General features: G+C 33.7%; 1 protein-coding gene across 1 annotated transcript; it reads right to left on the bottom strand.

The window, feature by feature from the left end:
* Positions 1 to 23,791: 23,791 nt before the first annotated feature.
* On the bottom strand, positions 23,792 to 24,445 carry LOC108323723 (uncharacterized). Its single transcript, XM_017556313.1, has 2 exons — positions 24,118 to 24,445; positions 23,792 to 23,973 (listed from the first exon to the last, which is right to left on the bottom strand). Exons 1-2 carry the CDS (start codon positions 24,443 to 24,445, stop codon positions 23,792 to 23,794), a joined length of 510 nt encoding a protein of 169 aa, XP_017411802.1.
* Positions 24,446 to 26,393: the final 1,948 nt, after the last annotated feature.

The following is a 26,393-nucleotide window of genomic DNA, read 5'->3' as shown; positions in this document are numbered from 1 at the left end:
GGCTTGATTATTCAGACGAACATGAGTGCCAACAGGATGTTTTTCCTACTGCCCCAATCTTTTACTTTCCATCAAACACAATCTGACCAATGCCTCCATACATGCACTCAAAATCTATCTCATCTTTGGCACCGAAGGTATGGGCATTTAAGCTATAGTGGCTTACGAACATTATTGAACGAGAACATGGTACAAGGATTTCCTCAACTCTCTATGTCAACAGTAATCTGTAGTGATTGTCTTAACGGAAAGCAACATCGTGACTCCATTCCAAAACAAAGTAATTGGAGAGCAAGTCAGAAGCTAGAACTTATCCATGCAGATATATGTGGTCCCATCTCTCCAACATCTAATAGTAATAAAAGGTATCTTATACTATTCATTGATGATTATAGTAGAAAAGCATGGGTGTATTTTTTGGCAGAAAAATAAGAAGCGTTACATTCTTTCAAATGTTTTAAGATTATGGTTGAAAAAGAGATTGAAATGTCTATTAAGTGTTTATGCACAGATAGAGGGGCAGAATTTCATTCAACAGAGTTCCATGATTTTTGCAAACAAAATGGGATCAAAAGGCAATTGACCACTGCTTATACTCCACAACAGAACGGATTCGCTGAAAGGAAAAATAGAACAGTGATGAACATGGTTCGTTCCATGCTATCTGGTAAAAATGTTCCCAAGTCTTTTTGGCCAGAGGCAGTGAACTGAACCATTTATGTCATAAACAGATCTCCTACATTAGCTGTGAAAGATGTTACACCGCAAGAATCATGGAGTGGAGTGAAACCCTCAGTTGCTCACTTTCGGGTCTTTGGATGTGTAGCCCATATGCACGTTCCAGAAGCAAGAAGAACCAAACTCGATAATAGAAGCATCACTTATGTACTGGTATAGGTTGTTTTTTGGAACACCATGAGACAGCAGCTGGCCCCATTAAAAATACATAACCGGATGTACTCTTCCTATCTTCCATATCTCCTGTATAGTCACTGTCTGTGAAAGCTAATAGCTCACCACTTTCTATTGTCTTATAATAAATTTCATAATTCACAATTCCTTTCAAGTATCGTAAGGCTCTTTTAGCTGCCTGCAGGTGAATATCCAGTGGTTTTGCCATATATCTACTTATGAGACATGTAACAAACATTATATAAGGTCTTCTGGCAGTGAGATACATCAAACTGCCAACCAACTGCTTGTAATAAGTTTCATCAACAAAATTTATGGTTCCATCTTTGCTCATTTTGAAACCTGGAACAATTGACGTGCCTACATGATTACTTTCCAGCATACCAAACCTGCTCAAAACTTCTAATGCATATTTTCTTTGACATATATAAATACCATCAGGTCTTTGTAGCACCTCAATCCCAAGAAAAAATCTCATCTTTCCCAAGTCAGACATATCAAATTCTCTTAACATAGAGCTTTTAAACTGAGACATCATAACTTCATCATTACTAGTAAAAATTAAATCATCAACATAAATACTTACAATGATAATTTTTCCTTCTTTGTTTCTCTTGGTGAATAATGTCTGCTCGCTGTCACACCGCTGAAATCCTTCACTAATGAAATGAGCTTCAATTCGACTAAACCAAGCTCGCGGGGCTTGTTTTAAGCCATACAAAGCTTTATGCAACTTATAAACCAAATGCTCACTACCCTTCATTTCATACCCTTTTGGTTGCTCCACATAAACATCCTCATTAAGATCACCATGAAGGAAAGCCGACTAAACATCTAGCTGGAAAATTTGCCAATTTTTATGTGCAGCTAGAGCAATAATCATTCTTACTGTATCCATCCTTGCCACTGGTGCATAAACTTCTGTATAGTCAATTTCATGTTTTTGAGAATACCCCTTGGCCACTAATCTAGCCTTGTACTTATCAATCTTTCCATGTTCATGGTATTTGATTTTGTAGACCCATTTTACTACAATTATTTTAGCTCCAATAGGTAGTGCAGTGAGTGTCCATGTTTGATTCTTTTTTATGGATTTGATTTCTTCATCCATAGCCCATCGCCAATTCAGATCTTTCATTGCTTCCTCAAAACATGTGGGTTAATTTGACACCATTAATGTCATATGGGTTTCATCCTCCGACAGACCTTCGCCAGGAACATAATCATCCATCCATGTTGGAGGTTGCCTATTTCTTGATACTCATACTCGATCTTCTCCTTCACTAGAAGATCTTCTCCTTTGCTGGAATTCTTCTCCAACATTAGTATCGTTGTCTGCATCTATTTCTGCAACATCATTTCTTTCATTCTCACCTGCATTTATTTCTGCATCATTCTCACCTTCATCTATTTCTGCATCATTCTCACCTGCATCTATTTCTGCATCATTCTCACCTGCATCTATTTTTGCATCATCATTCCATTCTAAATCTGGTACAGGTTGTGTTCCATCCCAATCTCATTGTTTGTCTTCCTCAAAAATCACATCTTTACTTATGAGAATTCTTTTAGCTATGGGATCAAATAGCCTATAGCCTTTAGATTCCTCACTGATTCCCAACACAGTTTTCTAATAAGAAAAGAAGATAAGACAGTTTTACAATGAAAAGGAAACTTTTTGATAAAGTGAGCTGAAAACTTAGATTGTGGACAAGAGCCTACACAAAGGCTATAAATAAAGAAAGCTAAACAAATTAGAAAGTTGTAAACACTTCTATTAACTATCTTAGCTAATAGTCCCCCTTCAAGATGGAAGGAATATGTTGTTGATGTTCATCTTGGAGATAATAGAAGTGAGGATGAAATGAAGACATCAACAATTTGATGGTGTTTTTGAACATGAATAAGTCTAAGAACTCCTTTTTCAACTTGTTTTCTGATGAAATGAAGATCAAATTGTTTTGTTCTTTCGTGATGTGAGGATTGTTGGCAATTTGTATAGTTGCCTTATTGTCAAATAAACTACTGCAAAAGAATTATGAATATGAAAATTAGTCATGTCCAAGGCAACATGTTCATCTAAAATAGCTTTCTGCTAGTGAGGAAATCCAATTGTATGTCTGTGGCTCAAATTCTCTGAAATTTGGCATATATAGTGAGTGTGATGTTTTGAAATCTTGGAGCAGTTACATCTTTCTATATAGGATAAGAGAAAAAGATACATTAGTAACGTAACAATGATAATCAAAGAGATAAGAAGAAGTAGTAATCTTGGTTATTCTGCGTAAAGGTTGAGTAACAATATTAGAATGATTAGTACTGTAATTAGTATCAAAGCCACATAAGTTATGAATAATAACAAAATCAAAATCTGATGAGACAAAATCGTCTAAGAAAAGCTAGATTGTCTAACAACTCATGTTTTGAAGTTTATCAAGTAATACTTAACAAAATATTGTTTATAAAAAGAAGCGTTTAAACAATTGGATATGTCAAAAGACATATGCTTGACAAATAAAATTGTCTATCTAAAACACTAGGACAAAATATACATAATGAATATTAGAGTAATTTTGACCAAATAGATAGCGTCTGATGCAATAAAGATATACATACAAATGCTACACGTTTATGCATGTACATTCAAGTTACTTGCATCACCAAGCATATGTGAAAGTAAACCATGTATGATGACTAAAAAGAGGCATTAAACATTATTGAAAAATATATATATCACACATCACAAGAACATAGATATTGTCTTATGCAATAAAGATATACGTACAAATGCTACACGCTTATGCATTTACATTCAAGCTACTTGTGTCAAGCGTCTGTCAAAGTAAATCATGTGTGATGACTAAAAAGAGGCACTAAAAGTTATTGAAAAATATATATATCACACATCACAAGAACATAATGTGTCGGGATAAACGATAGTCATCCAATTAAGTAATATGCTAGCCCAGACTTGCGCTAAACAATATAAAACTTATGACAGAGTATTTATACTATATAACGTCTGAACTAAATAAGATATGTATGATCTAATGATAAAGCATTTAAGTGCTAACCTCGCTCAAACACAGACACAAGTTTACGAAAGCACTCTTATAAGACAAGTGTCTAAATAATATATCTTTTACATCATCTAACTCAACTAGATAATAAATTATGCATTAATTAAATGATGTTGACATATGCAAATATACTCTAAACACATTCATAATGAGTTGTACGATCATCAACGGATATAAAATCTACGAAAAAGTGCTTTTGTGCTTGCATACTTTGCTCTCTTTATCTGTGTAGGAAATGACAACACCTAGCTTAACTCATAAGCTCTACACAAGGTCAGAAAGACGTTGAGAGATAAGAAGACATTCTTAGAATGTTTTATCAAAGCTTCTTTCCCAAGAAAACCGTACAAGCTATTTATGCGAAAAAACTCTATTACTATACAACGTAGACCTAAGTTTGACTAAGCTATCGAAAAAGGCTATGAAGTCTATCTTAAAATCAACTCAATATCCAACAGTATATTTCACAAGATAGTCTAAGTGCATATGTTCAAGAATGATCATAAATATCAACCCTACTATCTAAGTGCATATGTTTGATGCTCTTCAACCTAAGAAAAATGAAAAAGATATGAAACAATGAATGAAAGCATGCTTTATCAAGAGGGAATGAGAAGAGTGAAGAGAAAATAGAAAAGAACTATCATCATAGATTTATTTGGCTACTCTATCTCTAAGCTTACAACGTCTGAAGCTTTCAGAGAAGAAAAATAAGCCCTTGTTTAATATCCACTCTAAAAAAAATTTTGTGCTCATAGCGTCTAAATGCTCAAAGAAGAGAAGAGAAAACTAGAGAGTCAACCAAAATCAAGTGTTTTGCTCTTACATCGTCTAATGCTTTCATCCAAAAAGAGAGAAAGAGAGCAATTACAAGAATCCAGGAATATATTGCTTTAATTAAATATTCTCTCAATGAGAGTTATTATCATTATTGTAATCAAACACTTGTAAATTAAGGGTGGTGTAAGAATAATTGGACTAGTCATGATTGACTAAATGGTTTATAATACTTGGACTAGTCAGGATTACTAGGTGAACTAGGAGTATTTTATAATACTAGGACTAGTCAACATCGACTAGGTGAAACATGAGTGATTTATAATACTTATCTGACTAGGTAAACCAAGAGTGTTTTATAATACTTGAACTAGTTAGGAGATTAGAAGACCAAGAGTGCTCATAATACTTGTAACCAAGAGTGAATTATATATATGAATATAGAGTTATGTTATTATAATTTTTCTTTTTAAAAAAATCTCATTAATAAAAAGAATAAATAAGTTTATTATTTGTATCAAATAATAATGATTTATATATAATAGTAAGGTGCTAAAAAAGATAAAGACTTCTATCAACATCAAATCCCTCATCTTGAATTTATAAAATGTATTCTTTTCGATGTCTTGTTCAAAATCATTATTTTTAATATTTTTATCTTTAATATCTTCTTTTAAATTATAATTTTTAAACGTTTTCTCGTCATTGTCATTTCCTTTTTAAATCATTATTTTCAAACAAATTATCTTCAATATCCAATTCTTCAAAATCATCTTGTTAACATTGAAATCTCAAAATACATCCAATTGAGTTGCTTCATTTTCATTGTAACACACTATTTGAATATGATATTTCTTTCATTTATAAAGAACATGATCTTCCACATAATGAAATTTGGCAAGACCTTTCTATTTCATTTTAATTGTAACACACCAACCTTATTTATTCTTTCATAATTTCCATTTTAATTGTAACACATCAACCTTATTTACTCTTTCTTTGTGTAAGATATGTGACACAATACACTTGTCGTATCTTATTTACAAGGATCAATAGATTGAAAGTTAAAATACCTTTTATTCATAGGAATATCCATAATTTTATATGTAAGAGTAACTATTATACCTCCATCTTATTATCAAACTCATCAAATTATACATATATACATATATAAAAGCTGGTGAAGGTAAGTTTTTCCTTTTAAAAAAAATAACTAGTGATTAACGTTGTTGGATTTAATATTTTTATCTTGTTTTCTTCGCATTGTTCCAATCCTATCAAACCGTCCCACCAATAAATAGCAAAAGACAAAAGATGCATGTCAACCAAACAAAGGTTAATTGAATTCGGCGAATACTACTTCAATATTTAATTACTTAAGTACTTTCTAACAGTATACCACACAATTTCAATTATAAAACTTGCTTACTTTTATAAAACTAATGCATGCAACTTTTGATAAGATTTATAAACTAATATTAAAAATCAATATACAATTAGAGACATCTTACCAATTTGATACGAAGCTTGGTACTTATAAAAGAACCCAAAGCCACCCAGTAGCAAGAAAAACTTTCAGTGTTATTTTGACTGAAAGACAATAGTTTTCAACTTTTGTTGTGACAAATATAGAATAAAAACGCAAACCCCACAAATAATTATGAGATTCTATTTCTTCCATTGAGATGGATAAGGATGACACGCAATATTTTCATTAGGAAAAAAATATCAAACATCTTGTCCTTGTCTGCTCTCCAAGTACAAAAGATTAGGAAGGTTGATTAGTTTGTTATTATATCTTAAGTTCAACTATATTAACTTTTTTGTGACAGGATTAAAGTATCTAATTAAAAAATTATGTGCTTTATTTTTTATAATGTTTTAGTTACATATTCTCTATATTATTTTATTTATTTTGAGTTACATGGTGGACTTTATCGTCCACACTAATAAAAAATTCTCTGAATGATATCTAGCTGCTCTCTTTTTTAAATCTAATTGGAATCACATTTTAAAATTTTTTAAATTTTAAAGAAAATATAAACAATTGAAATAGATATAATTTGTGTATGTTTTGTAAAATATAATTTTTATCATAAATTTAATATGATTTTATTTATTTTATATTCTTTTCTTTTATTTTAACTTTTTAATAATTTTTTATACGATGGTAAATTATTGATGAGCTTTGAGATTTTAATATATCTAAAATGAAAAAATACATAATAATAATAATGCTTAACATGATTTTATTTGAAAAATTGAAATTAAATTTATATTATTTTTATATTTTTAAAATATTAGGATGACAGACAAGCCCTTAGACATTTAAATCCATCGGCCTGTATAGGCCTATCCATACTCTGCATTAACTCTTTTTAATATTTATATAAATACAACTAAATATTTTCCTTTATTATTTTATTAATTTTATATACTATAATAGGCATATATCTAGATTTTATTTCATAATCTATTTTTATAACATGTTCACTTGTTTTCTTGTAATAAATAACAAATTATTAATTTTAAGTTTTTTTCAATAATTTTAATATACACAGTAAAATTTTGTTTTTATAAGATATTCAGATTCAATAGTTTTTACATTTTGTTTCATAATTCATGTGATCTGGTCTATACAAACTTATAGTTAGCTCTAGTTTGGTTTTAGCATGGGTGGAAACGACTAAAAGGAGGTAGATGATCCTGTCTCTATAAAATACAATTATATTTAAATATATTTAATAGTAAAAAATTCAAATATTCAAAAAATTTATTTATTATGATTTTTTAATTAATTTTAAATAATTATTTATCCTATTCAATGCACAAACTAATAAAATATTAACTAAATATATGTTTAATTTCAACATATTTTGTTTTCTAAATATGTTAACAAAATTATTTTATAACAAAGTATTTTGCCAATCTTTAAATTTTATAAATATATGTATTTATAATCTATGATAAAAAAATATAAAGTTATATTCAAACTCGATTTTTTAGAAAGAACAATGTTAAGACATAACACCAATGAACAATCAATTTTATCAACAAAAAAGAATTATTGACAAAGCTAAAAAAATATCATGGATCTTGACAAAACTTAAGAACTAAAATTTATATTTTAACGCAAATTCATTTCAAGAATTAAAAATACATTAACAAGAACCAAGTTAATTACATTGCTATGAAATTAATATATAGTATAATTAAAGTATGGCTATATGCTTTCTATAAGGCAAATATTGACAACTTTATTAAAGTGATTTTTTTAGCATTCCATACTTTGAAATCATTTCGTTATTTAACATGGATATTGTAAAATAGTACATATTGACCTGCTCCCACCAAAATGGGCTAAATGGAAAAGGTGATTCTTATTACTTTATACAATAAATATAAATATATACATGCATAATTACAACAATATGGTTGTTTACTTAGGCCATTTGTTGTGAAGTTAAAAATTGAAAGAGTTAATAATTGATTGGTTAAGAGTTTGATACGAGATATGGATGAAACGGTGGAATAGAAGGAGATAGTACTACTTAAAGATAAAGATTGAAATGATGTGTATAAAAGACAAACATAAAACACAAATATGAGAAGACACGAGTAGAGAGACCTTAACAATCACTATGTATTTGTCATACATCACAATGCTTCTTGTTTCCCCCTTTATTCCATCTCTATCACATTTCAAAACTTATCCAATGCATTTACTAGTGTTTCATTCATGGATATTTCATTGAAAAAAATATTATAAATAACATCAACCTGATATAAAAATGAACTTATACTAATAATAGAAAACTATAAAATAAAAACAATCAATACAAAATCGGATAAAATATTACAACGGTTGTTTAATGACAATAAGAAAATAATAATATGTGAAAAGTTTATAACATAAACTATGATTTCATATTATTTGATTCTAAATATATTTATACTCTCAAAAGAAATAATTTTAATCTAAATATTACAAAATTCTATCTCAAAAGTATTAAGAAAAGTTAAATATAAATTTAAAATATTTTTAACTAGAATATTTAAATATAATAGACCTTAAGTTTATTATATAGTTAATATCAATAACTTTCTTACGTGATGTGAAACTTTTTAATATGTATTATTTTTATCAAAAAAACATAAAACGAATGCATAGAATTTCTTTATATATATATATTCACTTGTCCGAAAGAAGTTTGATTTGTGAAACAAACTTAGGAGTTGTATGAATCAAAGTTAAGAACAAATTGGAAAGAAATAAAATGAATTAATAGGAAAAGAAATGCTAGAATTGAGATATATTGTCATTAAAACTTGAATAAATGAAAAAGACATTTCATAGTAAAAAGTAATCAATTCAAAGCGTAAATAATTTTAAAAACTATAAAAAATATTTCAAAACCTAAATAATGTAAGAAATTATTAGAAGAAAATTTATAAAAGAAATATGAATATTATTAAAAACATATTTATATCAATTATTCATAAGATTACATTGATTTCTTATCCGATGTAAAAAGTGAGATTATCCTACATTGATTTTAGAACACATATAATATATATAAAAATTGTAACGATCATAAATACTCACCTATGTAACATCTTTTGAAAAAGTGTTAAAAGGAAATGAGAATATGAAATAAACATATTACATTGGTTATGTTATCCTACTGATGTAATATGTCCAATCTAATAGAGAAGACGCGACACATTATAACACTTAATGTGTCTCATATAGTCACAAAGCACGATATATAAGTATATATTATATCGGTTAAAACAACAATTAATATAATGTAATGTATCGCATTACTTTTAAGATACCATATTGTAAGTAAACTTAAAATACCAAACAATATTGCCAATAAAATATATTTCAGGGTTGATCTAGACTAATGAATAGCAAAACTTGGCCAATTAAGTACTGTAACGTTTCAATGTAAAAGGATTAAAACATAACTAAACTAATCATAACTGCTAATAAAAAGTAAAGTAGTTATATGAAATGACAATGTATAAGTATCACTCATAAGTTTAAACCATAACTAATGCTATTTTCTAATACATAGAAAATGTCTTGTCCATTTGTCTGGAATCTCTTTTCTATTTGTGTTCAATGGTTCGTCATCAACAAAAACCCAAAAATATGAAATCAATATTGTTTTTTTTATCACAATAACATATACGAAACCTATAATCGGTTTTTCATAATATTTAGAGTGTTTTAATACCCACTTCCAATAATCAATAATACTAAGAAAGTTATGATATAACTTCAATGACATAATAGCCACGTTTATAACTTTCTTGTTTTCAATTGCATTAATATAAGAAATTAAACTAAGTTAATTTGTTGAAACAAAAACAATAATATGATTTTAATAGTTTCAATGAAAAACTAAATACCTATGTAGATTATACAATGAAGTGAAAATTTATCGAATAAGATATAATATTTATTAATAACACTAAAAGTCAATAGTAATTTATAACACATTATATGAACTACAAATAAGTTCATATTACACACCGTGATGTACTTGGACATTTCAAGTAACCTAGCACTGCAAAACACATTTATCATTTTTTATTAAAGAAAAGGATAAACATATAAAAATACAATTCATGAGGAGATGGTACTAAATCCATGATAAAGAAAAGCAAAAAAGCCTATACTTCATGAAACATAGGCAAAAGATATTTATTATAAAAAAAATTATTGACTACAAAAACATGTTATTTCGTAATTAAAACATAACCATATACTACATTTTTCAAATATGAACTTTCTCTATCAATTAAATATGTAAAAACAAGTAAAGAAAGAAAGATAAGATTCACACAAAATTTTATACCAGTTTAAATGAAATAAGCATATGTTAAGTCTCTTCTTCCAAACAAACTGAGTTTGGAAGGAAATACACTATAAAAATGCAGAGATTATAGAATTACAAGTTCACCTATGCAACCTTAATCTCTAACAATAAAAAATGACTATTTAAAGTGATATTTCGCACAATTATCTTTAACTTGGCTTCACAACAAGTACACACACTAATGATCAAGTTTACAACAAATAAAAATAAAAGAAAAAAACACCTCAACTGTAGATGTTAAACTAAAAACCAAACTAATTCACCACTCATTTACATCCAACCATGCTTGAAAGTTTTTTGTCTTTGATTTCCATATATTAAGGTTCTTTATTCTCCAAGAATGCTTCTTGACCTTTCTTGCTTCACAAATCCATTCTATTTTTCGCTCCAAAATGAAGACAAGACCCATGTATATTCAAAAATATGTTTATGTTATTTTTAATCGATTATGATTTTAATATAATCGATTAAAACAATGAATAAACATTTTTTGACATGCATTTTAACAGATTCAATAACTAGTTAAGGTCGAGAATTTTTAATTTTTTATCAAAAACCAATCAAACACTTTTGAAACATCATAAAAACACGTTACTAATCAATTTGCTCCCTTTTAACATAATGTTCCTCTATTAAGTTAATTATAATTTTATATTCCAAAATAAAATTTAATTAAATTATTATCGATGTTTCTTCATTTTTATTAGTATTAAAAATGATATTTAACGAGTTAAAACTTTTTTTTTCAATAAATTATAATTTTATTTTAAAAAAATATTAGTTATATTTATAAGACCCATAAAAAATATTTACCTTAATAGTAACAATTTTATTACTAGATTTCTTTGTGAATGGAAAATATAATAAGTTTATGTAAAAAATAAAATGTGGAAAGCTAAATAAGAAATTTTAGTAGCTTAATTGGTAGAAAATTGTGGTGATTTCAAGAACATGGGTTCAAACTCTTTTCTTCCTTTTTCTTTAAAAAAAAAATTAAAAAAAAAATTAATTAAAATATTGATAGTGGATAAAGAGCACTCAGATTTTAAGGCATTATTGAGGAATCCAATATGTCAAGTGGTGATTAAAATATTCATATAATAAATAATATTAAAAAATTGGTGAATAGTAAAATTTTTGGACTATAAATAGCCATGAGAGGGGAGGCTATTCTGCACAAAGAGAAGAAGAATCAAGTGAAAAAGCTTGAGAAATAGAGAAGAAAGAGTTAGGAAAAAAAATTTAGTTGCAAGAAGAGTAGAGGTTCTGGAGGGTTTTCGAGGAAACAAATTTTGAGCAAGAGATTAAGTCTGGAATAGAGGTAGGGGAGCTAACCTTTCTAACCTTTTATATTATGATTTAGTATTGTTTTATTACTATTCATGTCTTGAAATTCTCTGTGAATACTATTAATGAAAAACATAGGTGCTTACTGTATATCTGTCTATAGTGAATTTCTGTGCTAATATTATATGTTGTTGTTTTGAATCTGTAAATAAGAAATTTGTTAAAACTAGTTGAGGAACACTTTGGCTAAGGAAAGACTTGGTACTTAAGTTGTCCATTGTGACGCACCTCTCTTTCCTGGAAGTCTACTCGAGAAGTTTTTAACTTAAATCTTGTTGAACAGATTATGTACTGTTAAATTATTGTGCAATATATCTCGTTGGAATGAAAATGTCTGATGAATTCATGTTATTGTGGTAGATATGGAATTATGAATTATAATTGTGATGGTAGGATAGAGGAATCTTAAAAACCGGAGTTGGTACATCCTTGATCATAGAGTAGCCCTGGTCAAATCCAGTAAGTTGTGACTAGTCATATGTACTGGCGTTTATGGTGAGTTTGTTTCGTCAAACATTTGATTCTTCTCCGGTGACCATTTATGATGATATTTTAGTATTGTTAATTTATTGTGATATATTCATTTTGTATGATTTTTGCGATGATTGGATTTTATTATATTGGATTTGAATTTATGCATCTGAACATTATATGAGTATTATGGCGAGATTTTGTAAGGGTATAATGTGAGTTGAGGAATATGAGTATGGTATGAGTCTCGCGGAGAGATTCAATAATGATATGGTATTTGTGTATATGTTGATGTTGAGGGTCCTGTAGTTGGAGGTTATCCTGATACTCTAATAATCATCCAGTCTCAAGTAGAGAAGGATGAATTATGTGGTGAGAGGGGCAGGAGGTCCTGGTCTATGTGCCGGTTTTGGACATAGTGTTGAGGACTAACCTTGTGGATTGTATGAAGTATTTTGGAAGTGTATTTGTAAGAGGAAGTAGAAGGCACCGCAAGTGCAAAACCTCCCGTGATCGCTCATCAACATATCATCGGAATGAGTGTCTATTGGGTATTGTGGAATAAGTGTCTATTGGGTATTGTGGAATGAGTGTCTATTGAGTAATGTGGAACGAGTGTCTGTTAAGTATTGTGGGATGAGTGTCTATTAGTAATTGTGGTATTGTGTGATGAGTATCTATGATGCGATTGTTGTATGATGATATAAGTATCTATGATGCAATTGTTGTATGATGGTATGAGGGTGTCTGACATAATTATTATATGAGGTTTGTTGAGTGTATCAAAGTAATGGATGATTATCTATGATGCGATTGTTGTATGATGGTATGAGTATCTATGATGTGCTTGTTGTATGATGGTATGAGGGTGTCTGACATAATTATTATATGAGGTTTGTTGAGTGTATCAAAGTAATTAGGCATGTTTTATAAATGATTGGTTGCATGTTAGCTCACCCTACTTGTTTGTGTTTGTGTATGTGCGATAATCGTATAATTCATTATATGGGAGCAGATGGAGGAATGTCGTCTGATTCAGTGCCAATGAAGAAAGAGATAGAAGAATAAATTAGAAGAATTCGAGTTATATTTATGAGTTTATAATTGAAATCTGAGTTTAAAACATATATATATATATATATATATATATATATATATATATATATATATATATATATATCAACTATGAATTATCAAGTGTGAGATTAAAAGATGTTACTGTAATGCTACAATATATCAATTATGAATTATCAAGTGTGAAATTATGGGATGTTACAATATTTATTCTTATATAATTAATTTTGATTTATATTTTCTTTTTTTTATCTCTACATGACTTTTTATATAGTGATTCTATTCCTTATCCCTCTTTGTTTTCTTTTACTCTAGACTTATGTTTTTGAAAGTTTTGACAAATTTGATTTCTTGAATTTTATGTTATCTTTGTGTTCTAATATTTTTATCCTCTTTTATGTTAGTATATTTTTCTTTTTATTTGTGTTCTTATTTTTATTTTATATGTTGAATTTATATTAAGATTAGAAATTAGAAATGCACGCGATTTTATTTTTCTGTATTTTTTTGTGTGAATCTTTTAGAGTTTTTAAAATAAGCTATGGACATGAATTAAAATTGAAAAACATATGAAATTTAAATAAAATTAATTACTACAATTTAATAAATAATTTCGTTTAAAATAAATCAAAATATAAATTTTAAATAAAAGACCTTTGATTTGAATTTCGTAAACCTTTAAGTCATGTTCATATACCGTTGATATGGATATTTGTTCAAAAATCGTATTCAAATATTATTTTCACCCATCCAGAAGTTACCTAATTAAGAATTGGCTTAATACCTCTTTTTGTCCCTCTTTATAAGGGAAATGTTCAAGTTCGTCCTACCTTTTTTAAAAAGTTCAATGTGGTCCCAAGTTGTGAAAAAAGTGTCCAATTTAATCCTTTTTGGTCACGGCGTTAAATATTTAACGATCCAGCTGACAGCGTGGACTGATCTGTGCAATGTGGCTGTTTACCTTCGTCACGTGGCAGTCACAGTGTTTTTCATTAAATTTGACGTGGCGGCAGTGATTTTCATTAAGTAAAGGCATAGGGTTTGGTTTCCTCCGAATCGGTCTTTGAGGATTGGGAAGTGTTTGGGGAGACATAGGAATGGGTTCCCAAGGGTGTTCTTCGTTTTCGAAAAGTTGGCCCAAAGGATCTTCCCGTTTGTCCCATGGTGGTGCTTGTATGGGAGGTGGGTTAATCCCTACTTGTTACTGTGGTGATACTGCAGTAATCAAAGTGGCCAGAACTACGAAGAATGCTGGGAGAAATTTTTGGGGTTGTCCTCATTACAAGGTTTGAAGTATACCCTTCTCAGTTAATGATTTCTTGAGTTGATTTGATGCATTTGTTCATAGATTCCCTAACATGGTGAATAACAGGGTGGATCTTCAATTGGGAGCTGCTGTAACTTTTTCAAGTGGTGTTGTGAAGACAACGTGGATGAAAAAGATTGCACAATTCTGAAGAGAATAAGTGAGCTGGAAAATGCAGTGAAGGATTTGCAGAAAATGCAGAAAAGGATGAAGTTGTTAGTTGTAGCTTTGTGTGTGTGTATTGTGGTTGACTTTGTCATTTTCAAGTTGTGTTTAGGTTGATTTAGTTAGATCGTGAATTTGGGTGTTTGTTATAAGTTGGCTTAATACTGTTATGTATTTGGATGCTTGAAAAAAGTACGTTGACAATGCAAAGGTGTTTTGGTTGGTGTAACATTACTTATGCAATGCAATGTACAAAATGTTGGAATCAGTCCCCCATTTGGTTTAAAAATAGAATAGATGAAGTTAAATTCAGTGGAGATTATTCGAATCAGTCACCCATTTGGTTTAAAAATATTGAAATAGATCAACCCAATAATGCATATGATGATGACTAATGACACATATTACAAATCTAAGTACAAGCTTTGACCAAAACATGATGAAACCACTTTGATTCATTAAATAAAGGCAGTACATGTTTGTTACCAAAGTACATGATAGTGAATACATATAACCTCCAATTCATCTAAAGAGACAATACATGTCTGTGACCAAAATAAAGATAGTACAATACATAATAAACCAATTCATCTATCTATCTATCTTTTCTTCTAACTCTGAATTTTGTTGAACGGGATGATTGGGAACTTGGAGGTGGCTGTGATGGTTGTGTTGTTTCTGGTGACTGGGTTGTTTGTGTTGGCTGGGTTGCTTCTGGTGGCTGGGTTGCTTCTGGTGGTTGGGTTGCTTCTGGTGGTTGGGGCTGTAAAGGGCAGTTATTCCTGTTGTGCTTTGTCTGACGGCAAATGGTACACTTTTTCCTATGCTCCAACACGCATTTGAGTGTTGTCCTTAGTTAACTCCCATGCCTCCAACTTCCGTTTTTTCTTTGGCCTCCCAGGCAACTTCCTTATCAGTGGTGGTAGTACATCATTGAAATTTGTGGTTTGCCATAGTTGGGGACCATTGAGTGGAAAAATTATGGACGCATACACCTCTTCATATGTGGATCTTCTTAAGCAAGTGGGTATAAAATTGTCTGGATCAACATTACAGTAGTTCATTGCTGCAATTGCATGACAGAATGGGATGCCACTGATCATCCACTTTCTGCAGCTACACTCTTTAGTGTTCAGATCCACTGTGAACTTGTTCCCAACGGATGAACTGTGCCTAACCTCAAAGATCTTTCGTGCAGCCCAGCTGAAAGCAATGAAGCACATCAATAATGAATGTAAATAACAAAATGTATATAAACTGTGGTGATAACATTACCTTGGCAGCCAAAATCTTGACAAATTACATTCTTTCTGAAGCCTGTTCTTTATCTTTGGGCATATTGTGAAGTCCATATATGCCACCTTGCTTCTATTGGTGGCCCACCTTTTCATGAGATACACTCTGATATCCTCCATCATTGTGATAATTGGTTTTCCTCTTGCATGAATGAGAACACTGTTGAAAGCTTCAGTGATGTTGTTATCAAGGGTATCACACATTGGTTGACCTGTGAAGCGAGACCTTGACCAAAACCTGTTGCACAAAAGAATTCTCAAATGGGTTACAATGCATTTGTGACACTAAAGTGTATATAATGGCTAGTGGGTTACCTAGGGGGAGTGACTATGAGGTATTTATATGCTTCAACATTGACTTCTTTAATTTTCAGCATTTCTCTCTCCCAAGCCTGGGGATATGTGGTGGTTGCCGCACTCCACATCAGATTTTTTAATACCTGCCCGCCAAACATTTTCCTAAAGTTTGCATAAAGGTGCCTTAAACAGTATCTTTGTTCTGCCCGAGGCAGAAGCTCCTGGATAGCTAAGACTAACCCCTGCACAATTAAATTTAGTAATAAAACCATATCCTATACAAAAGCATTAACTAAAAATGAAAATACGTTGCACATTATACCTTCTGCTGGTCTGACATCCATGTGCACCCTCCACATACGTCAGTGCCCCCGAGGTCTTCAATTAACAATTGCAAAAACCATGTCCAGCTGTCTTTGTTCTCCACTTCTACTACTGCATAGGCAAGGGGTAGCATTTGATCGTTTGGGTCCCTACCAACAGCAGTCAGCAGCTCCCCCTTGTAAACACCTTTCAAAAAACATCCATCTAAACATATAATGGGCCTACAGCTTATGAAACTATCTTTACAAGCTTTGAGACAAACATACATTCTTTGAAAGATTGGGTCACCATTATGAGAGTCAACTTTAATCTGCACTGTTGACCCTGGATTACACCTCAACAGCTCATGTCCATAGTCGTACACCCTTTTATATTGTTCTTTGAAATCTCCTTCAACCTGTCTTGTGGCAATTAACTTTGCCCTTCTTGCCTTGGATATTGAAACATTTGTATTCCATTTTCTTAATGCTTTAGTACGAATATCATTCACCTTTAAACTAGGATTCTCAACTAAAGATCTATCTATTTCCTGACTTAACCACTTAGCATTCATCAGTTTAATATTAAGTTGCCTACTACAACTATGAGTATCAATTATCTTCCTCAATTGCCAAATTTTTCGTAACGGCAAATAACCACAATAAGCTAGCCATGGGCACTTACCTTGGCCACCTATGCATGTCACCCTCACCCTACGGTTATCATTTTTGATAAATTTTAGATCCCTCCCAGCATGAACAACATACCTTCTAATAGCATCCTTAAACTCTTCCCTGTCAGTAAAAACAATGCCCACTTCCCACTTGTAATCTGCCATGGACTTCTGTTTTGCATATTTTGGGAAAGGACCTACATATATTGTATCATCATTGTCATCCTCCTCACTTGCACTATTTTCAGGAGTTAAAAGCTTATCAGACTCCCAATCATCATCTGACAAACCCCTACATTGTTGGGTTTCTTTTTCACTGTCTTCATCCACGTATTCATCACCACTCAGATCATTCATTCCTACTTCATCATCACTGTTCACTTCCACTTCCACTTCCACTTCCACTTCTTCTTCACTATCAACCTCCCCTCCATCCTGAATGTCCACGTGAAGTACTTGTTCACTTTCGATCTCAATTTCAGCCTCATTATCCACTTCCAATGCTTCTTCACTTACATCCTCAACTTCATCCTCATTCTCAACCTCCACTGCAACCTCATCATCTTCTGCATCCTCATGCTCAACATCCTCATTATCCACTGAATCCTCCTTCTCAACCTCCAATGCATCGTCATGCTCAACATCCAACCAATCCTCATTGTCAACATCCAGTAAATCCTCCTTCTGAACCTCCAATGCATCGTCATTCTCAACATCCCGTGCATCCTTATTGTCAACATCCAGTAAATCCTCCTTCTGAACCTCCAATGCATCGTCATTCTCAACATCCAGTGCATCCTTATTGTCAACATCCACTGCATAGTCATTCTGAACCTCCACTACACCCTCCACTACGTCTGTAATTCCTTCTTCACCACCCTCAACATGTGCTTCTCCTCCCACGCCACTACTCTCACCACTCTCTGCATGACCTTCACATAGCAAAAGAATCTCATTCTCATCATTTTCTAAGATAGTTGCTTCGTCCACCCCATGCACAACATACAGGTTCACTTTCCCCAAATACTTAGCCACATTCATCATGTTCATAGCTCCTTTATCATCATCAACCTTATGTAGAACATCTTGGACACTGTAATATAATTCTTCTACTTGCATGCAACCCATATGGTTAAGTGAACCTAATACTCCAAAATAACACCATTTATCGGGGTCTACGTCCCAATTAACTATCTCCCCGCCTATATAATTAAAGGGGACTTCTTTGATCAAGGTCCCACCATGGTGGACCACTACCCGAAACATGTCATCAGACATCCCTACCCGAACCCTGCAAATGCAAACGGGGGACCACTAATTTCAGTTAAAGTAAGACCTATGGGACCACTATCATGCATCAAAAGAAGACAACTTTTCACACAAAACAATTTCACCCATAGTTAAACTCCTGGAAATGCGACAACAATGAAAACAGATCGGAAAACCTCAAACACTTCAAATTATCAAATGTAAACTCTAACCTGATTTGCGGAATTGGATTTGCTCTGTAGATTTCACCTTCAAGATCACCCAATTTGGATTTCCAGTTCCTCCAAGATGCTTATCCCCAAATCGCGATTTCGAAAACCCAAACCCTAACTCAGAATTTTTTAATCACTGCCACTGCCACGTGAAATTTAATTAACAACACTATGACTGACACGTTACGAAAGTAAACAGCCACGTTGCACAGATCAGTCCACGCTGTCAGCTGGATCGTTAAATATTTAACGCCGTGACCAAAAAGGATTAAATTGGACACTTTTTTCACAACTTGGGACCACATTGAACTTTTTAAGAAAGGTAGGACGAACTTGAACATTTCCCTTATAAAGAGGGACAAAAAGAGGTATTAAGCCTTAAGAATTTTAAAGACGCTGAGCCAACATGTCGATCACCTATTCATCAATACAACATTGAAAAGTTTTCTTAAAATATTGTCAGCAAGCAAAGAAAGGGACACTTTTGTCTATAGTAATAATTGGAAACAACCATCCCAAATAAAGACCAAATGAAAAATTACTTAATTAGCCATACACATATCAATGTGTATATTATTATAAATTTTAATCACTTGAAAATACACTATTATAACACCAGTTGGGAGAGATTGCATAATTGATTTCTTTTATTGAAGTATACTTTTAATCATCTTCGAGGCATTCAATTATTTTTTATTATTAATAGTGAGAACATAATGCCTATTTTACTCTTTTATGATAATAATTTTAAAAAATAATAATCATTATTATAAAATGAATTAAAAAATATTACTAAAATTTATAGTTATAAAAATTATTCACATAAAAATATTATAAAATATTTTTCTATTAATTTTAATAATATTAAAATTGTAAGTTCAATTCATAATTCAAGACAGTCCAGAATCTCAATTCATGCAATTACATTCAAAATCATCATTTTCCATATTATTCATATACTACAAAACATCATTTCAGTTCAAATAACTCAAGGATCATCTTTTCCAGAATCATACACAAGAAATTACACAATTAAAGAAATTTCCTAGCTCCCCTTACCTTAGAGATAAATTGCCCAGCTCACAGAATCACTCCAACAATACCTTGTACCGCAAGGAAACCCAAAAGAAACCTACAACTCACCAATTGGTGATAGAGAACAACTCTTAGAGCTTGAATTGAATTAGGAATTTAAGATGATAACTACAAGACACATGCAACAGAAGAATTTGCATGATCCCGACTCAAGAACATGCAGAGAAAGGGGTAAAAACATCTTACCAGCTAGAATCAAGAAATTGATCGGTCAGTTGTGTAGCCATCTACGCCGTGAACGTCTGGGCACTTCCTGATCGTCAATCAGACAACTCAGTTGAGAGAAATCCTACAGAGAAGGCATAGAAAGAGTAGAGAATAGTGTCTTAGAGAGATGAAGGAATTTAGATAATGAACTGAGCTTTAGAAAATTATATTTATATTATAAGATTACTTTTAAAGTAAAAATGCTCGTCTCATTATTTTAATACACCTATCTACTCTATTACTCTATTTTCTAGGTTCTTACATTCTCCCCAACAACAAAAATTTTCGCCCTCAAAAATTAGATTTACCAGAGAACAGGTGAGGATATGACTCTCTCATAACTCCCAAGTGGAATCACCTATACTACTATCCCAGACAACTTTGACTAGATTGATGGTTTTGCCTCTAAGTTGCTTGGTTTGGCTCTCCACAATCCTGACAGGCTGCACCTCAACAAACAAATCATCCCTAACTTGCACTTCTTCGACTTCTAACACGTGAGAAGGATCAGGCACATACTTCCTAAGCTGTGAGATATGGAAAACTGAGTGAAGATTCGCTAGTTGGGGTGGCATGACTATCTCATACGCCACTGGCCCTACTCGCCTCAAGATCTGGTAAGGACCAATGAACCTAGGAGATAGCTTCCTAACACGAATGGCTCTTCCTATACCAGTAGTAAGAGTCACTCTGAGGAATACATGATCCCCAATTGCAAACTCCAATGATCTTCGCCTCTGATCAACATAGGACTTCTGTCTACTCTGGGATGCCTGCATCCTTTCTTGTATGAGCTTTACCTTCTCTGTAGTTTGCTGAATTAACTCTGGCCCAGTCAACACAGATTCTCCATCCTGAAACCAGCAAAGAGGCGTTCTACATCTTTTCCCATACAGTGCTTCAAACGGTGCCATACCAATGCTGGCCTGATAAGTATTGTTGTATGTGAACTCCACTAGCGACAACACCTCATCCCAGACTCCCAAGTGATCCAAGTCACACGTCCTCAACAAATCCTCAAGTGACTGGATCGTCCTCTCTGACTGACCATCAGTTTGGGGATGATAAGCTGAACTCATCTGAAGCCTACTGCCCATCTCACTCTAAAGCATCTGCCAGAATCTAGAAGTAAAACGCGAATCTCTATCTGATACGACACTAGAAGGCACCCCATGTAGTCTCACTACCTCTCTTATATACAATTGTGCAAGCTTCGCCATCGACATCCTCAAATTTATTGCCAAGAAATGAGCACTCTTGGTCAACCTATACACAATTAACCAGATATCATCATGACCTCTGACCGTGCATGACAAATGGGTAACAAAATTCATAGCTATGCTATCACATTTCCACTCAGTCCAACTACTGCAACAAGCCACCGGGTCTCTGATGCTCCACCTTAGTTTTCTGATAGGTTAAACAAGAAGAGACAAATCGTGCTACATCTCTCTTCATCCCAGACCACCAGAAAGATTCCTTGAGATCCTGATACATTTTAGTCATGCCAGGATGCATGCTAAAACGACTTTGATGCCCTTCCTCAAGGATCAATCTCCTCAGCTCCAAATCACTAGGAACACAAACTCTGCCTTTGAATCGCAGAATGCCATCATCCCCCGAAGCAAAATCTTTGCCCTGATCTGTACCAATCAATCCCACTAACCTCTATAGTTCGACATCTGATAATTGCTTCTCTCTGATACGGTCCAACAATCCACTAGACACCACAAGACTGCTGCATCTGATACCACCAGATTCTAATTCCACCTGCAGTCTCAAGTCTCTGAAACTCTCAACCAACTCCAACTCCCTAACCATTAATGCAGACACATGCACTGTCTTTCTGCTCAAAGCATCTGCAACAACATTCGCCTTCCCACGATGGTAGAGGAGATCAAACTCATAGTCTTTCAGAAATTCCCTCCACCTCCTCTGCCTCATATTCAGCTCCTTCTAATCAAAGAGATATTTCAAACTCTTATGATCACTGAACACATGGAATTGTGCACCATACAGATAGTGTCTCCAAATCTTCAAGAAAAACACAACTACCGCCAACTCCAAGTCATGAGTGGGATAATTCTTCTCATGAACCTTGAGTTGCCTTGAAGCATAGGCGACCACCTTTCTCTCTTGCACCAACACACAACCCAGTCCCTAATAGGAAGCATCACATAAAACCTCAAAAGGTTTACCTGTGTTAGGGATCACCAACATAGGAGCACTAGTCAACCTCTGCTTTAGCTCATTAAAGATAGACTCACACCGGTCCGTCCAAGCAAACAGTTGGTCTTTCCTCGTCAACTGAGTTAATGGCGCCACTATCTTAGAAAATCCCTCTATAAAGCGACGATAGTAGCCCACCAAACCAACAAAGCTTCTTATCTCAGTGGCAGACTTAGGTCTCCTCCATTGAAGCACCGCTTGAACCTTTGTTGGATCTATAGAGATGCCATCAGCTGAGATCACATGCCCCAGAAACTGCACCTCTTCCAACCAGAACTCACTTTTAGATAGCTTGGCATACAACTTCTTTTCTCTTAACACCTCAAGCACTGTTCTAAGGTGAGTTTAATGTTCATCCCGAGTCTTAAAATAAATAAGTATGTCCTCTATAAAGACAACAACGAACTTATCTAAGAATGGTCTAAAGATTCTGTTCATGTAGTCCATGAATATGGCTGGAGCATTAGTCACACCAAAAGACATAAATACATACTCATAGTGACCATATCTGGATCTAAAGGCAGTCTTATGCACATCACCTGCCTTGACCAGAATCTGATGATAACCTGACCTCAGGTCTATCTTGGAGAAAACAGTAGCTCCATGCAGCTGATCCATCAAGTCATCAATCCTAGGCAACGAGTACTTGTTCTTGATTGTTAACTTGTTCAACTGCCTGTAATATATACACAACCTGGAGCTACCATCCTTCTTCTTCACAAGCAACACAGGCGCACCCCACGGCGAGACACTATGTCTTATAAACTGTTTCTTAAGCAAATCTTCAATTTGCTTCTTCAGCTCAGCTAACTCAGCTAGAGCCATTCGATAAGGCAATTTTGATACTGGTCTTGCACTAGGCACCAGATCAATAGAGAACTCAACTTCCCTTTGAGGAGTCAACCCCGAAACTTCCTCAGGAAACACATCCAAGAAACCACTCACAACTGAGTGATCTAGACTCCGCCCACTATGTTCAACCGCCAAATGAAACAACACCAGAAAACAGCAAACTCCTTCACTCAACTCCTTCAATTGCCCAGAAGACAACAACATTGCCTCTTTTTCCTTAGGAAACACTAACTTCTTCTCACCATAGTCTATGAGAATACGATTGGCAGACAGCCAATCCATTCCCAAGATCACATCTAATCCTTGCAAAGGTAAACAGATGACGTTTACCTTGAACTAACGCTCTTCAACCACCATTGAACATCTAGCACACAATGTAGATGTCTTGACCAACCCCGAAGTAGGAGTAGATACAGTCAAATCATACTGTAACTCTCTCACAACCAATCCCAAATCCTTAACACAAGTTTCAGACACAAAAGAGTGTGTCGCTCCAGAATCAAACAACACGCAACATTCTTTACCATGCAACAAACAACTTCCAACAATAAGAGTACCTGAGTTGGTTGCCTCTGACCCAAATAATGTGTACACTCTACCTAAAGCCTACGGTCTGACACCGCCCCTCGGATGAGCTCTCCCCGCCTGATGATTCTGTTGACCTGCCCTCTTGACAGTAGAACAATCCCTGGCATAATGTCCCTTACCTCTGCAAATGTTACACCTCCTGTAACCGACCATTTGAGGACAAACAAACTGAAGATGAGGCCCTCCACAAGAGTAACACCTCACATTCCCAGAAAAGCTGGAATGCCCAGACGACATTGAAGTCTGAGAGGAGGAACTCCTAGACCCATAAGAAGGAGGCCTAGAGTAAGGAGTTCTCCTAGAACTGAAACTACCTCTGAACGTAGATGGTCCTCCCACTCTCAGCGGCTGACTCTTCTGACTCTCCACTTCTATCTTTGTCTTCTCTAACACTCTTGCCATTTCCACCAAAGTAGGGAATTACTCAATAGAAAGACCTCTAACCAATAACTTGATTTCACTTTTCAAACCATTCTCAAATTTCCGACACTGTCATTCTTCACTCATGGATATTGTATGGAACCTAATCAGATGCTTGAATTGGTCAGCATATTCAGAAACTGACATATATCCCCTGAACCAATTGAAGGAACTCAATTTTCTTGGCAAATCTGACACTGTCAGGAAAATATTCAGCGTAAAACTTCCTCTTAAACAACTCCCAAGTGATAGGAGTTCCACTGGCCTCCAGTAGCGTCCTTATGCTACTCCACCAATGACTAGCTTCCCCGAATAGTAAGTACTTCGTGAAAGCCAATCTGTTTTCGTCCGAACATCTCTTGGCATTAAAGATACGCTCCATATCTCTGAACCACCTATCTGCCTCATCTGGGCTAACCTGGCCGTTAAATTTGGCTGGACGATGCTGCAAGAAACTTTCAAGGCACCGTTCTTGAGGTTGAGTGAAAGTAGAAGATGGTGGTCCAGCTACAACCCTACCACTATTCAACAAATCCAAATACTGCCTATGAGAGGCCTCAGCGGATACCCGGGCAGTCTCCAATTGCTGCATTGCCACAAAATTTTGTTGAACTAAAGCAGTATTCTGTTGTTGCATTGCATTAATCACAGATTCCATCATCCTCATCATCTCTGGTGCATCAAGATTAGTGGGTGGGGAAGGAGGAGGCCTAAGTGTCATCTTCTGCTTACACAGAGAGAAAAGCCATCACTCCAACTCAAAGAGACAAGGATAACCACTAAACATGACTAATAGTACACAAGCACAAGCAAGGTACACTCACAACCTACAGAATTTTTAAGGAAAGAACTGCTCTGATACCATTAATGTAACATCCCAAAATATAAAATAAACTATAGAAGAGAGTCATCACATACATGATAAGGTAGAACAATTATCCATCTAGAATATAAAGTATTCTCTTTACAGTTATCCAAAAACAACTATAAATTTAAAACTTTATATATGTACATTAAGATACTCAAAACTATCTATAAGTTTCAACTAAACTAATTACTCCGCAGCATCACCTCCATCCAAAGCCTGCTCCAGGGATACCTCATCTCCCTCTGCTCACACCCATAGGATGATCATTGCAGAAGAAAGAACACCAATACATACAAAACACAAGCACACAACAGGGTAAGCTAGTTTAAACAAAGATTAATCATATATTCATTTACTAAGTTTCATACATTCATACATATTCATTCACATCACATAAACTCTTCATACATGACACCACACTGACTTTGACTGTCCGGACTTAGAATGATTGTCTAGTTGTGGCGGGTCGTGCACTCGTGGTGGCTTCTACTGCTTTGCAAAGCCATTGCCAATGGGTTTCACCCTACCACACTCACGAGGTTAGTCTGTAACACGCCTTGGAGCATACTGGAAACCCCTAAGACTAAGACCTTCTGCTACTCCTCACGACATGGAACAATCCTCTCTACTTGAGAATGAAAGACCATTGGAGTTTCAGGATAACCCCCAAGACTAAGCTCCTGCATTCATTCTAAACATACTTGAATCTCAACAAGAGAGTTCACTTTGGATCACAACATAGGGCACCACCATGTAACCTCTCCGTGAGATTCATGGAATTACGTCCATCAACCATACTTTGAATTCGCATACTTTGAAATCACCAACTTTCACTTTGGAACATAACTCATAACAACAATTAATGATGTATTGTAAGACAACTTAAACCTACTTCATAGTGCACTCAAATATTCATTTAAAACAACTTAGAACTAAAAGAAAAGAGTGAACTAAACCTGGACCATTCGCACAGTGCATACATTCGCAGAACGAATCCAGAGGTATCTCGCACAGCGACCCAACTCGCTATGCAAATCGTCAAACATAGACTCACCCTTCAGA

Source organism: Vigna angularis, chromosome 5 (genome assembly GCF_016808095.1).
Source record: "Vigna angularis cultivar LongXiaoDou No.4 chromosome 5, ASM1680809v1, whole genome shotgun sequence".
NCBI classification, from domain to species: Eukaryota; Viridiplantae; Streptophyta; class Magnoliopsida; order Fabales; family Fabaceae; genus Vigna; species Vigna angularis.
This window is presented reverse-complemented; position numbering and strand designations above follow the sequence as displayed.